The 12378-nt window shown below is 38.8% G+C and overlaps 1 protein-coding gene across 5 annotated transcripts in view; it reads left to right on the top strand.

Moving 5' to 3' along the window:
• The window catches only part of SETBP1 (SET binding protein 1), a 268728-nt gene extending 256558 nt beyond the window's left edge, over positions 1 to 12170 (top strand). For all 5 annotated transcript variants that reach the window (XM_068667665.1, XM_068667662.1, XM_068667664.1 and 2 more), the window contains 2 exons: positions 1655 to 1822; positions 7759 to 12170. In XM_068667665.1, the coding sequence (XP_068523766.1) occupies positions 1655 to 1822; positions 7759 to 8315 (725 nt within the window). In that variant the 3' untranslated portion in view covers positions 8316 to 12170. The remainder of the gene's footprint in view (positions 1 to 1654; positions 1823 to 7758) is intronic.
• The last annotated feature ends 208 nt before the right edge of the window (positions 12171 to 12378 follow it).

Raw genomic sequence — 12378 nt, 5'->3', positions numbered from 1 at the left:
GGAAGCAGATGCAACAAATAACCCTGGAAACCATTTCCAACCATATGAAGAATACAAAGAGGTGACCAGAAATAGTCAGTTGAGATTTATGGAGCAAAACTCATGCCTGACCAACTTGGTGTTGCTTATATCTTTGCCCAGAGAGGTTGTGGAGTCTATTCTTGGAGATATTAAAAATCTGACTGGACATGGTCCTGGACAAACTGATCCAGCTGAGCCTGCTTAAGAAGGGGATTTGATCAGATGATCACTAGAGGTCCCTTTAAGCCTCAGCTCTTCTGTGACTTTATGAATTTTCATGTCATTTAATTGCCAAAATCTAATGTATTTTCCCTGTGGTCCATGTACAGGCTGAGATTTGGAAAAATAAGAAGGACCCCCTTTGAAAAATGAGTGTCCGTCATGAATGTGTTGAAGTCCAGCATTGCATAGATTGGGAAAGGTTTTCATAAGTTAGCAGAGGCACAACACCAGCTCTTCATCCTACCAGACTTTTGCTCTAGTCTCATGAGAGCAGAATTACTGCATTTTTATAAAACAGCAACTGCTAGGAATTTTCTAAAATCAGCAAAACCTCTCACTTCTACTGTAAAAAACTGACTAAGACATTTTAGCTGACTTCCCACTTGATATATTTATACTTTTTTCTTTTTCTTTTTCTTTTTTTTTTTTTTATATACTTACAGATGTAAATACAGTATGTATAAACACACACAAACTCACACAAATATTATATGTAAATGGGTGGATATACATTCAGATGTACATGTATTAGTCAGGAGCATATCCAATATGCAATATATATAATATTACAAAACCAGCTGTATAAATTTGAAAGAAAGACATTTGCAAGAAAGAGAAAAAAAAAAAAAAAAAGGTTCAAGATTGTAAGAGAGCTTGAGAAGCATTGCAAAGGGAGAAGGGAGGAATCTACCAGCCTTTCTTGCATAGCTTTTATTTCTTGGAACATCTAACCTCTTTAATATGTTTGTACCATTCATTTATCCCATTTTGTAATCCCTGTGTGGATAACTCTGATGCCATCACAGAATCTGTTGGTAGAAAAACGTATGACAAAGTGCTCTTTTTTAAAAAAAACAAAACTCCCACCTCTTTGATGAGTTGTAAGGTAGATTTTTATTAGTAAGGACTTTCCCAAAACTATGTAAAAGTGTAATGTTCTTTAGACGGGGAATGTATGCTGAAGCTGTTACTGATGCCCGCTTCTTACTCAGATGAAACACACATTGAGTCAAGTCATTGCAAAAGAGAAGTACATATGTTTATGTGGAAAATATACTACACAGAGGATGACAAATAGACAATCTCACTGAACAGAGATATGAGGTGTGTCTGTCTTTAAACATGTATAAGTGTGTGTATTTTCTCACAGAAGAAAGAGTAACAATGTGGAATTATTATTCCGGTTTCCTGGTGTTTATAGAGATCACTGATAGCTCCTCCTGAAGCAGAGGTATTAGAAAATAATAAAAATCTTGATCCTTGCTAGTATCGAGACCATATTAGGTCTTGAAACCAGGCACATACAGGGAAATATGAAAATACATTGGGGTTACAAAGACAACAGCTGAGTGTTCATCTCCAGATATTTCCCAGTCTAATTATTTCATCCAAATTTTGTTTCCTTCCCCAGGAATTGTAGGACCCCACTTAAAAGCAGACCAGACTTCACTTCACAGTAAAATGGAAAGTTCTACCTGTAACATGATGACCAGAAGGAAACCAGCAGCTGTTGACAGTGTTGCAATGCCGACTCCAGTATTATCTCTCCTACCTTCATCATCAGCAACATCTGAAGCAGGTAAAGTTGTTTCTCTCCATCCCCTCAATTTCTTCTCCACCTTCTTCCTTCCTGCACTGAATACTATGTGCTCGTACCGTTCTTCTTGATTTGAGTAGTAGTTGTAAATATGCATATCTGATGTGATAATCAGGCTGTAATTTTTTTCTAACACTTTCTTATCATGATCATATCTTGGCATATCAAATCTTTTATTCACATACCGCCACTTGTGCAATAAAGAGGATAGAAGTAGCACCAGTCCGTATGGTCTAGCAGGGAACTCTGAAGCAAGGCTCTTGGGTTGCTTTCTCAGCCCTGTTGTTCATTTATTTGAATGTTCCATCCCTGTAGTACAAACATGCTGAATACATAGTGAATAGCTAAGGAGCAGCTGAGATTTCTTTCTGCATACTTCAGTGATTTTAGCATAATAGTCTGTCTTGCAAATGTGAAATTGTCTGGGGCAATGAACAGTGATTTAAAATATATGGGAATAAATAAGCAGTAGTAGCATGTTTTTCAATCAACTTATATTTGGTGCTTCTAATTGGAATCAGATTGGAAGGTGATAGCTTTATACAGTCAAAAAGTGTGCCAATTCATTCAGTCATCACCATGCCTTTTGGGGGGCATGGATAGAGAAGTTAATCTTGCATTATGTCTTAGTTTCCAGTGAATGGGAAGCCCACGGTACGTTACCCTACATGCAGGCATTAGGAGTTTCTTAGTCTTGTCAAATCTCTGATTCCACATTCACAAAAAGGTATTTGTATCATTGAGTTATGGAATGATAGCATATCTAATTATGCAATTGAAGGTGCTGTTTCAGCGTGCTCTTTTTGATTTTCCTCTAGTTTCCTCAATAAATAGTGAAAACCAGGGAACCATGCTGTAAAGTGGCTTCTATAAAGATAAATTTTTATTTAAAAAAAAAATCAAGAGTCTCTGTTTAGCCTTTAATACTTTCCTATATATAAACTAAGGATAGATTTTTAATGCAATAGAGAATGAAAGCACACAAATATTTTATGATCAGTTTCAAGATGAAAGTGTATGTTTGACTACATAGTTCATTCTTTCCATTTTCAGAAGTCTAATTAAATTGTTGGTTTATCTGTAGCCCAGATGTTGAAATAATTTAGTGAAAACTGAAAGAAACTGTGTTAATGGGAAAACAGGACAGTGCTATGGGTTTCCTGTAATTAATGGAGAGCTCTTTGAAAATTCCTCCATTCGAATGAAGTCAATAAACTGAGCCCAGCTGTTGAGCAAGCAGTCTTCTCTGTGCCATGTTCTTGCAAATGGCCTCGGGCAACTCTGAAGGGATGGCGAATGACAGGCAGTAAGATTGATCTTTAGTGCTGCAGACATACCAAAGCCATGCAGAATAAAGTCAGAGGAGCAATGGAGAACTTCCAAGACATCTGCTATATTCTTGTTCAACACCACTGTGGTGAGGTGGGTTGTTCAGCTTCCTTTAAGCTACCTTTGGAAACATATATTTTTGGTAGAGATTTCTCTTATTACCTCAGAAGTTATTCCCAGCTATATCAATCCTCTGTGACATCCCAGCTTGGCCAGCACTCATTTTGATTTGTCTCTGCCTATGAGATGCAGCCTCACTGCATCTGCTTACCATGGGGAGGGGAGAAATACAGGGCACCTGTGTGCCTTATTTAAAATGTGCAAAGTTTTTTGTTGTTGTCTTGTTTTTAATACCAACATTGCTGCTTGCTTTTTTGGTGCAGCTAGGTAGGTAGGTTGTTTCTGGAGAGTAGGGAAGAGACGGGGGAAAAGTACAAAAGTTTGATTGGACAGAAAGCAGCAGCAATGTGCAGCAGCAGAGTGTAACATTGCACTTTGTTTTCATAGCCTGCATTTGAGACACTGTGTTTGCAGCGGATACTGCAGTGTGCCTGTCTCTGGTAGCACATGGAAAGCCTCAGACATCCATTTTCAGACAGGAGTCCAGAAATGCTGGTGCTTATCTGAATTTTCTGTGTCTTGGGAGACCAAACTGCTTCTATCTCCTATCGCACTCTATCAATCTCTCTGAAAGAAGGATTTCCTCTGTAATGGGTCCTCCCCATGGAGTAAGAGAAAATTCAGGGGAGGGGGGGGGGGTTCTTCTTCTGTCAGCTTTTTGTATCTAGTATTTCTAGCTTCTGATCACTTTGGGCTAGACTGTGCCAAATAGCTTCAGGGCTTCACAGATGCAGCACATAGCCCTGCAGCCTGGGGAGGTGAAGGGAGATAAGTATGCCCAGACAGCAAAGTTCTCTTCCTTGTACTCCATCACCTGAAGGTTGCCATCATGTTGTATCATCTCTTCAGAGGCATATTCCCATCTTCCTATGTCATGTAGAGACACTACGGACAGTTACTACTCCCAACCTCGTCTTCATCCCATTTAAGATGAATTTCACCAGACAGAGATAGGGGAAAGTCTTTCTCCCAGAGCAAAACTTCCATGTGCAAACAGTAAATTATGTGCAGGAGAACAACAAAGCCTAAAAACAATGCAGACCAACTTAGGTCCAGGGTTGGGCAGAGGTCTGTCTGGATAAAATTGAAAAGATTAGTACTTAGCTTTGGTTCTCAGCAGAGCAGTATATCACATGGCAATATAGCAAAATATTTTATATCAAAGATTGCTCACCAAGAGCTTCCAGATGAGTTGATAACACCTAATGGCTCTCACTTCAATAGTGGTTTATTTTGGCAGATCTCCCTGATATTTTGTCATATGCACACCTCATCAAATCTTCCCCCTGCAGACTCATCAGACTCCTTTCCACATAGCCTCCCTTCTCCAAATGTAGAATCAGATGTCCCTGACTCTCAACAGTCAAAATAATATTGTGTTTCCTAATATAATCTATAAAAAGTCTGACTTGAAAGGATATTACTTATTCAAGACGTGTATTCTGACTATCGGCAGACTATATAACACAATTCAAATATTTTCTAAAGCGTGCGAGTTCCATGGCTTGCTAGGAAGAGAAGCAAAAGCATTATTAGTAGCTTCTAACAAGCTTCCTGGGAAAGTCATAAACACCCCAAAGCATTTATGAAAGAAAAATTACTACAGTAAGCCAGCACAGACCAACTTTTTTTTTTTTTTTTTTTTTTTATTTAATTGAGAAAATGAATTTCAGTCCAAAAGGAAAGCGTCTGTCAGCTTGCAAAGTTTTAGGATAGCAAGAAAGTTATCTCAACAACATGAAGGAAGTCATTGGGTGTTCAGCTCACAGATTTACACATAAGAGTAGCTATCTACCACTAAGCGTGTGTTAGTTGATTTCAGAGAACTCAGCAGTTTGGCAGAAAGCAGATACCTGCATTTGTTCCACTCAGTCCATGTCTACATACCATTGAGCCTGGGTATCCTGGATGTCTCAGGTGACTGCAACACCCATCAGGGCTGGCACAACCAACAGGATATCTGCACCCTACTTATTCAGTATCTGGGGATCAGAAGGATGCCCATGGTCATCTCAAATGGCATTAAACTCCCATTTTAGAAATAGAAGATTCTAAACTAGTCAGTAGAATTCTCTACTGACTGTATTAAGCAGATCTCCATTGACTGCAACGGGGTGTTAATACTAGATGCTAAAATAACAGATACTAATAGATCTCAGTAGAAACATAAAATTTTGCAGATTCTTCTTTTCAAATCATTTTTCTGCCCTTTGGCTTGCTGTCTTTCCAATTAAAGATGAGAGTAATGCCAAATCTCCAGATTTCACCATGGACCCTGAAATTTTTCCTATATTTTCACTAAAACTCCCATCTGCAAGATTTTCATCACCAATTGAAAAAAATTCAACTTTACTTTCTGGGAGAAAAACAAACAAACAAACAAAAAAAAAACACATCTTGAACATGATAGTTTTCAAAAAGTCTTGAACATGGGCTCTGGCAGTAGTGATAAAAAACAAAATGTGGACAGCAAATATAAAGGCTATGCAAAATGTGTGATTTCTTAAATCCTCTTACCTGAAGCCACTATCAGGATCTGGGAGGAACCCAGAAGAATTGAATGGTTAGGACTGGAAATATTGGGACTTTATATGTCAGTCATCAGTGAAGCCACAGAGTAATGGCTTTTTGCACCAGGGATCTAATTTGTTTGATCAGATGACAGAGAAGGCTCTCATGGCCACTTGCAATTAGAACTATTATATCCACCCTTTTTAGGGGTGACCTACTTGAGAGGAATTTTGTGCAACTAATTAGATTTTTCCCTAGTAGTTTGGACATTTCCTTTCCTTTCTCTTTTTCTTTGCTACCAAAATGAGTGCATTTCTCTTTTCTTTTGTCCTCTGCGAATCACAAACTGTAAGTGGGTTTTATTTTTCTTTTTGGTGTGGGGAGTGGGTTACATATGGAAAATGTATTTTGTTTTGTAATTAATGAAAACCAGACTTTGGGAAGTTGGCCATCTAGGTCTTTATTTATAAGACAGCATATGTCTCTGTTTTGTTTATGACTCACTCCTACTTCTTGCATTGTAACTTGGATTTGTTTATGCAATCCCTTTGCTGAATCCAAGCAACATGGTGGTATAAGAGCCAATAATTTATGTTGTCCAAGAGGGGAGGACAGTAAGTGATGTTTGTATGCTGAATCTGTCATAATGAGCAAGGGAAGACTCTGCCACTTGATGGCTCCTGGTTATCTACAGAAAATGCTACAACAGCAACTTTATTTTAAACTACTGCTAGAAGATTGCCCTGTTAGCCATGAAAGGAGTGATAACCCCCAAATGAACCTTTCTCAAAATCTTGGCCACTCTGAAAACTTCAAAGATTTCAAACCCAAATGACTGCTTGACAGTCAGGTGTAAATTAAGTTTGCAAGTAGATATGGGCTGAGGTTAATTTAGTGGGATGTTTTACTGAAAAGAAATCATGAACTCTATCATTTCTTTTCCAGCAGCGCAGAACGGATATGTTAGGAGTGAAAGAGTGCACCAGTTATTACAATAACAGAATTAATACATACAGTTTCACTCACAAAAGGGTAGTTACTTATAATCCACATGCAAATCTTGAACTCTGAACAAATGCCATATTTGTTAAAGGACAATGAAACAATTTTAAGAAAAACAATCAAGGTCTCGTGTCTTAAGCAAAGGCCCAGGAGCCAAGAAATGCTGGGTTCTCTTTCCAGTTCTGACAATGACTCACGTGACCTTGGCAAGAGACTTAACTGCTTTGGATTTCATTCAGATCTAAAGTAAGTGATCTGAACCAGGCAGGAGTAAGCTTATTTCGAGGGCCATTAAAGTCAATTATACAACTGATAGTTTCAGCTAGTTTCTGCAGAGATAACAGTAAAGAAATCCAAGTGGGACTAACGAATTTACCACAGGTGAAGTGTCGCAGAACTTTTCAGTGCCCACTATTTTCAGTAGCAAACACTTCATACTATCTGACATCCACAGCAAGCATTAAAGGCCAGGGTGAAGCCATCAGGAGTATATGTTTGGGGTACACAAAGTTCAATAGTTACGGTGGAACAATGTTACATCTCTGCTAAGCAGCCCTTTCTTCCCTCCCACTAGAGGCTTAGGAATGAGACTAAAGCAAACCCACAGTAAAACATTGCTGTAGGAAAGTTTTACTGCTTTGCAAGAGAAGAGAACTGGAGAGAGATCACTGACGACAACTTAGCAAAGTTGTGTTTTCATCTAGAACAGTAAAAGAGGAGGTAACACCAATTCTTCTGGCACTGTAATAAATTACTTTTTTTTTTTTAACTTTTATTTTTTTTTAAATTGCTTGTCTATGCAAAGTCCTTTCTCACAGCCACTGCTTCTTCAGTAGTCATACTCAGCCTATTAGGCTTGAAAACCCCTAGTCTTTGTGATACTAAAAGCAGACAAAGGAGGGTTTCCATTCACTGTTGTTTGACCCTGCCCTGTTTCTTTCCGTGTCTCCCAACAGCCAGCCCACCTCTGAAAAAAAGGTTCAAGCGCCGTGAAATCGAAGCAATCCAGTGTGAGGTGCGCAAGATGTGCAACTACACCAAGATCCTGTCCACAAAGAAGAATCTGGATCATGTGAACAAGATCCTGAAAGCCAAGCGGCTGCAGAGACAATCAAAGACAGGCAATAACTTCGTCAAGAAGCGGAGGGGGCGTCCACGGAAGCAACCCCTCTCCTTTGACGAAGACTCCAGAGACCAAATGCCCGTTCTGGAAAAATGCATTGACCTTCCCAGCAAAAGAGGTCAGAGACCGACACTGAATCCATTGATATTGGAGCAAGCAACCACCCAAGACACAATCATGGCCACCATTGAGGCTGTCATACACATGGCTCGAGAGACGCCACCGCTGCCACCTCCTCTCCCTCCTCCCCCCCCGCCACCCGCTCTCCCCCCACCCCGGACACCCCGGGTTGGGAAAAGGAAAAGCAAGTCCCCGCAGGAGGAAGAGGAGGACATGAAAGTGAAGCGGCACCGGAAAGGCAGAGGAAGTGAAAGCGAAGGCCTCCCGTAAGGCCAGCGCAACCCGTTGGATGGCGGGTACCGGCATCAGGGCGCGCCGGGACTGATGAACTAGAGGCACACGGTCTGCTTTGCCCCTGCGGCAGCACCGGACTTGTCCCTCAGGTGGCTGAAATCCACCATGGAGATCTGTGCCAGCAGGGGTTCGCATCTTCTTCTTCATCGCTTCGGCCTCAGCCCCTCAGGAAAGAGGGGGAAAGGGTGAGGGGCTGGAAAGGTAGGGGCGAAGGGGGTGGGGGATGTCAAAATTGGGGATACTGTCTACTTTACAGAGTTTCCAAAACTAATCAGCATCTCAGCATTGCTGTGCTCACACCATACCCAGAGGTGGGAGGCTGTCCTTGCAGAGAGCTGAACATTGTCACTAGGGCTGCATGCTCGACTCTAATTCTGTATGGTAGGCCAGGTGAAACTAAGAGTAACCATACCATAGTAGAAATCACTGTAAAAAAAAAAAAAAAAAAAAAAAAAAAAAAAAAAAAAAAGGAATAAGAAAAAAAAAGAAAAAAGAAAAGGAAAGAAAAGAACAAAAAAAAAAAGTAATTTTCTCAACTGTGATCTTGGTTATAATCTGTTTGAATTTTTCTTTTTTTTTTCAGTTTTATATACCTATCAGGTTTTGGGGCAGCATAACCCCAAATGCCTGACTCCTGCTAGAACTGTATTTTTTTTTCTCTGTCATTTACTTGCCTAGTTACAACTAGCTGCAATATAGGCAATAGAAAAGTAGAGCCTTACACGCGCACACTCTCATTCTGAGTGCTATCCCAACGAATGATGGAATATCACAGCATTTCAAATAAGGTGTACGTGGATATTCAGTTATGATAGCATGTTTCTATGAAGCAACTTGGCATTTCCAATGGCATGTGAAAAGGGGGTTATCCATCAACCAAGTTGTTTTGATGCTCGTTACATGTAAGTAGAGAACAGCAAGACACTTCTGGGGAATAGAGTTATAGTAAACATGGACAAAATCACCAAAAAAAAAAAAAAAGAAAAGAAAAAAAAAAAAAGGATTGAAAAGAGAAAATAAAAAAGTAGGAAAGAAAAAATAGAGTAAAAAGACAGGGCCCAACCCTACCAGTTCTTACCACTTGCAATTCCCAATGAAATTATGGGAAACCCAGAATCCGAATTATTTGCATTGGGTAGCAATGCCTTGATATGTTCTTTTAAAGAAAATAGATAAAGTAGATTCTTTAAAAAAAAAAAAAAGAAAAAAAAAGAAAAAAAAAAAGAGAACAAAACCCTATGGAAAATAGGTTCTTTCTTGGCAATTATTTCTTAAAAAAGAAAAGGAATAAGTGTTCTTATCTGAAAATAAAAATAAAATGTTCAAAGGGTATCACCACTGCAATTGTATTAATGCCACTTTGGACATGTTCTCCAAGTTGTGGTTGCCTTAATAAACTAAAAAGATTTTTTTTTTTTTTTTTTTGTACATAATGTAATTATAAAGCTCTCAGTCTGCATGGATGCAAACTGTGTGTGACAAATCGTCTCTTTAAATGGTCAGTTCAAATTGTACATTTCTCATTCGAGTTGTACGTTAACCATTGATCTAACTTGGGTAAAACACCTGAGCTCCATTTCCACAGCCCAATCAAAATGTTTTACTCAAAAAAAAAAGACTGAACATGAAGCTGTTCCATTGCAGTAAAAATGCTTTTTTTTTAAAAAAAAAAAAAAAAGTCAGTTGTTGAAATTTGAAATCGGTTCAACTTTATTTTATTTTTTTTTAAAGTCCTTTAGTACACTCAACACCTGGTATGGCAAGATGGATATTAAAAATGGGAGGGGAGGGAGGGAAAATTCCAGTTAGGGAGTGGGGAGTGGAATTATTTAATGATTCACAAGCCAACTGTTATTCCCTTTTTTGAGAAATCTTTCAGCTGGCATATTGCCAAGGAAACTTCAAATAGCACGACAAAAAATAAATAAAAAAGAAAATAAAATTAAAAAAAAAAAAAAGAAAAAAGAAAGATAACAAAAAAGTCCCCACAAAAAAATACATTTTTATTCTGTTATTTATTTACAAAAATCATATCAAGACTATGGTGTTAAAGGGACACTGTAAACATACAGCTCATTATTCTTAGAGACTGATTTTTCTTCTGTGATAGCACCTTAGCTTATTAAAACTGAATGCATTTGGGGATGAATGGGGGCTCGGGGGCTGGGAGAGGTTTTTTTGTGTTTTTTTGGGGATGTTTTTTGTGTTTTTGTTTATGTTTTTGTTTTTAAGGCCGGAACAAATGTTGAGATCCTATCTCCTTACAACTGATAAGATGGATCGCAGAAATTTGTTTCCGATCTGTTTTGCATCATTCATCATACTCATTTGTGCTTTTTGTTTTCCAATTAATGCAGCTTAGAAATAAACTGACTGGTTGCTACTTCTGTTACAACCAACTTTGCTTTTAAGTTCTCTTGAATCAGTGCGGTGTTATCGACACAGCCTGCAGGAAAAAAATGCTTATGCCTCCTCCAGCTCCTCCCTTCTTTCTTAAAACACATTGGACTGAGGTTTAGTTGATTCAGAAACCTTTGGTTTTCCATCTTCCCTTGGGCCTGCAAGTAGTGGACAGTGTCTCTTAAAATGTAAGGAAAAAAAAAAAAAAAAAAAAAAAAGTTTTGTTATTCCAGGTAGCCTATAAGCTGAAACTAAGCCATCTATCCTTACTTTCATCTTCAGTGATATCTTTATATATCTCTTAGCCTTGAAGGACAACACATAGCAAGCGGAGCAAAGGTCTGAAAGGACCAGATTCTGTCACTGAACGCCTGTTGGGGTTTCAAGATGCATCAGACCTTACAGAGTGCCAGTAAGGGCACCTAAATGACTCTCCAATTCTATGAAAATGCTCTTATCCTTCCAAAATGTACTATCCAAGATGCTGCTAGAGGCAAAGTGCTTAAGGTCAGCCTCCACTTGGAAAGCACAACCCCTTATGCTCTTTACAGAGCATTTTGCATATGGCGAAAAAAATAAAAAGGCACTTTTGGTCCTAAGAAACTAAGGGTAGCACTAAGTCTACCCTGGGTGCCCAAGGTTTGTTTTTCTCAGTGAGAAGGTGCTGGGAGAGCACGGCACTGCGGTACTGCCAGGGCTGTTTGTCCAAACACCAGCCTGATGTAGTTAGTCCTGGCTGGCAGGAAGATTAGCTTGTTAATTTGTATGAAAGCAGGCTGAAAATACTGTTAGATGGCACTCAGAATTTGTGTTCTGCATGTTGCATAGTCTATAAATATGATAAGCAAGTTGCTGACAGAATAATATTATAAGGCGATGTACTACATGCAGATCATAAAGGATTTAGTTTTAGGGCTTAAGGCTAAAATCCCACTCCTGCAGTTTATTACCCAACGATATTCTAGTAATGAGCTTTCTGATTTTTTTTTCTTTCTCTACCACTAGGAAGATTTACTGAGAAACTCTCTAAATTCTCTCCACACATTTCCAAGAACTGTATAAAACTGGGGTGAAAGCCCTTTTGCTTATTAAGACCAAAAATACCTTTCAAACACGTCCATCGTGTCACAGATTAACACGTCTTAGCATGCTTCAATAAAAATGCAAAACAAAATCACATGGCTATCAGCCATATGAAATGAGGCCATAGGTATGCATCTTCTCCATGGGTCCTATATTCCTCATCCCGAAGTAAAAAAAATGGGGATATAAATGTGCAGGGAGAGAGGAAAAACAAGTAAATGATTGCTTCTGTCTCCAAGAGCTTTGTACTGCCAGTTTCTTGAGCCCTTCATTATTAAATTTTCTATGAAGCACCTTGCATGTTTTTGGGTAACTGTGAAAAAAAAAAATGTTTTAAAAAAGAGAAAATGCAAAACAAAAGAAAAAAAATGTAGTAGTCAGCTACTAGAGTATCCTACAGCATAGCCCATACCTCTCCACTTGACAGCAGTGCTTTAGATCATCCATGTAGGATATTATGTTTGAGTTTGCAAATTTTTGGGGCAGTCTGGTCTGATGAGGTGCTGGTTCGTCACTGGAGTTTCTAAGCACTACAGCAATATGACGAATAAGCAGT

The sequence above is a fragment of the Anas acuta genome, chromosome Z (assembly GCF_963932015.1).
Source record: "Anas acuta chromosome Z, bAnaAcu1.1, whole genome shotgun sequence".
NCBI classification, from domain to species: Eukaryota; Metazoa; Chordata; class Aves; order Anseriformes; family Anatidae; genus Anas; species Anas acuta.
This window is presented reverse-complemented; position numbering and strand designations above follow the sequence as displayed.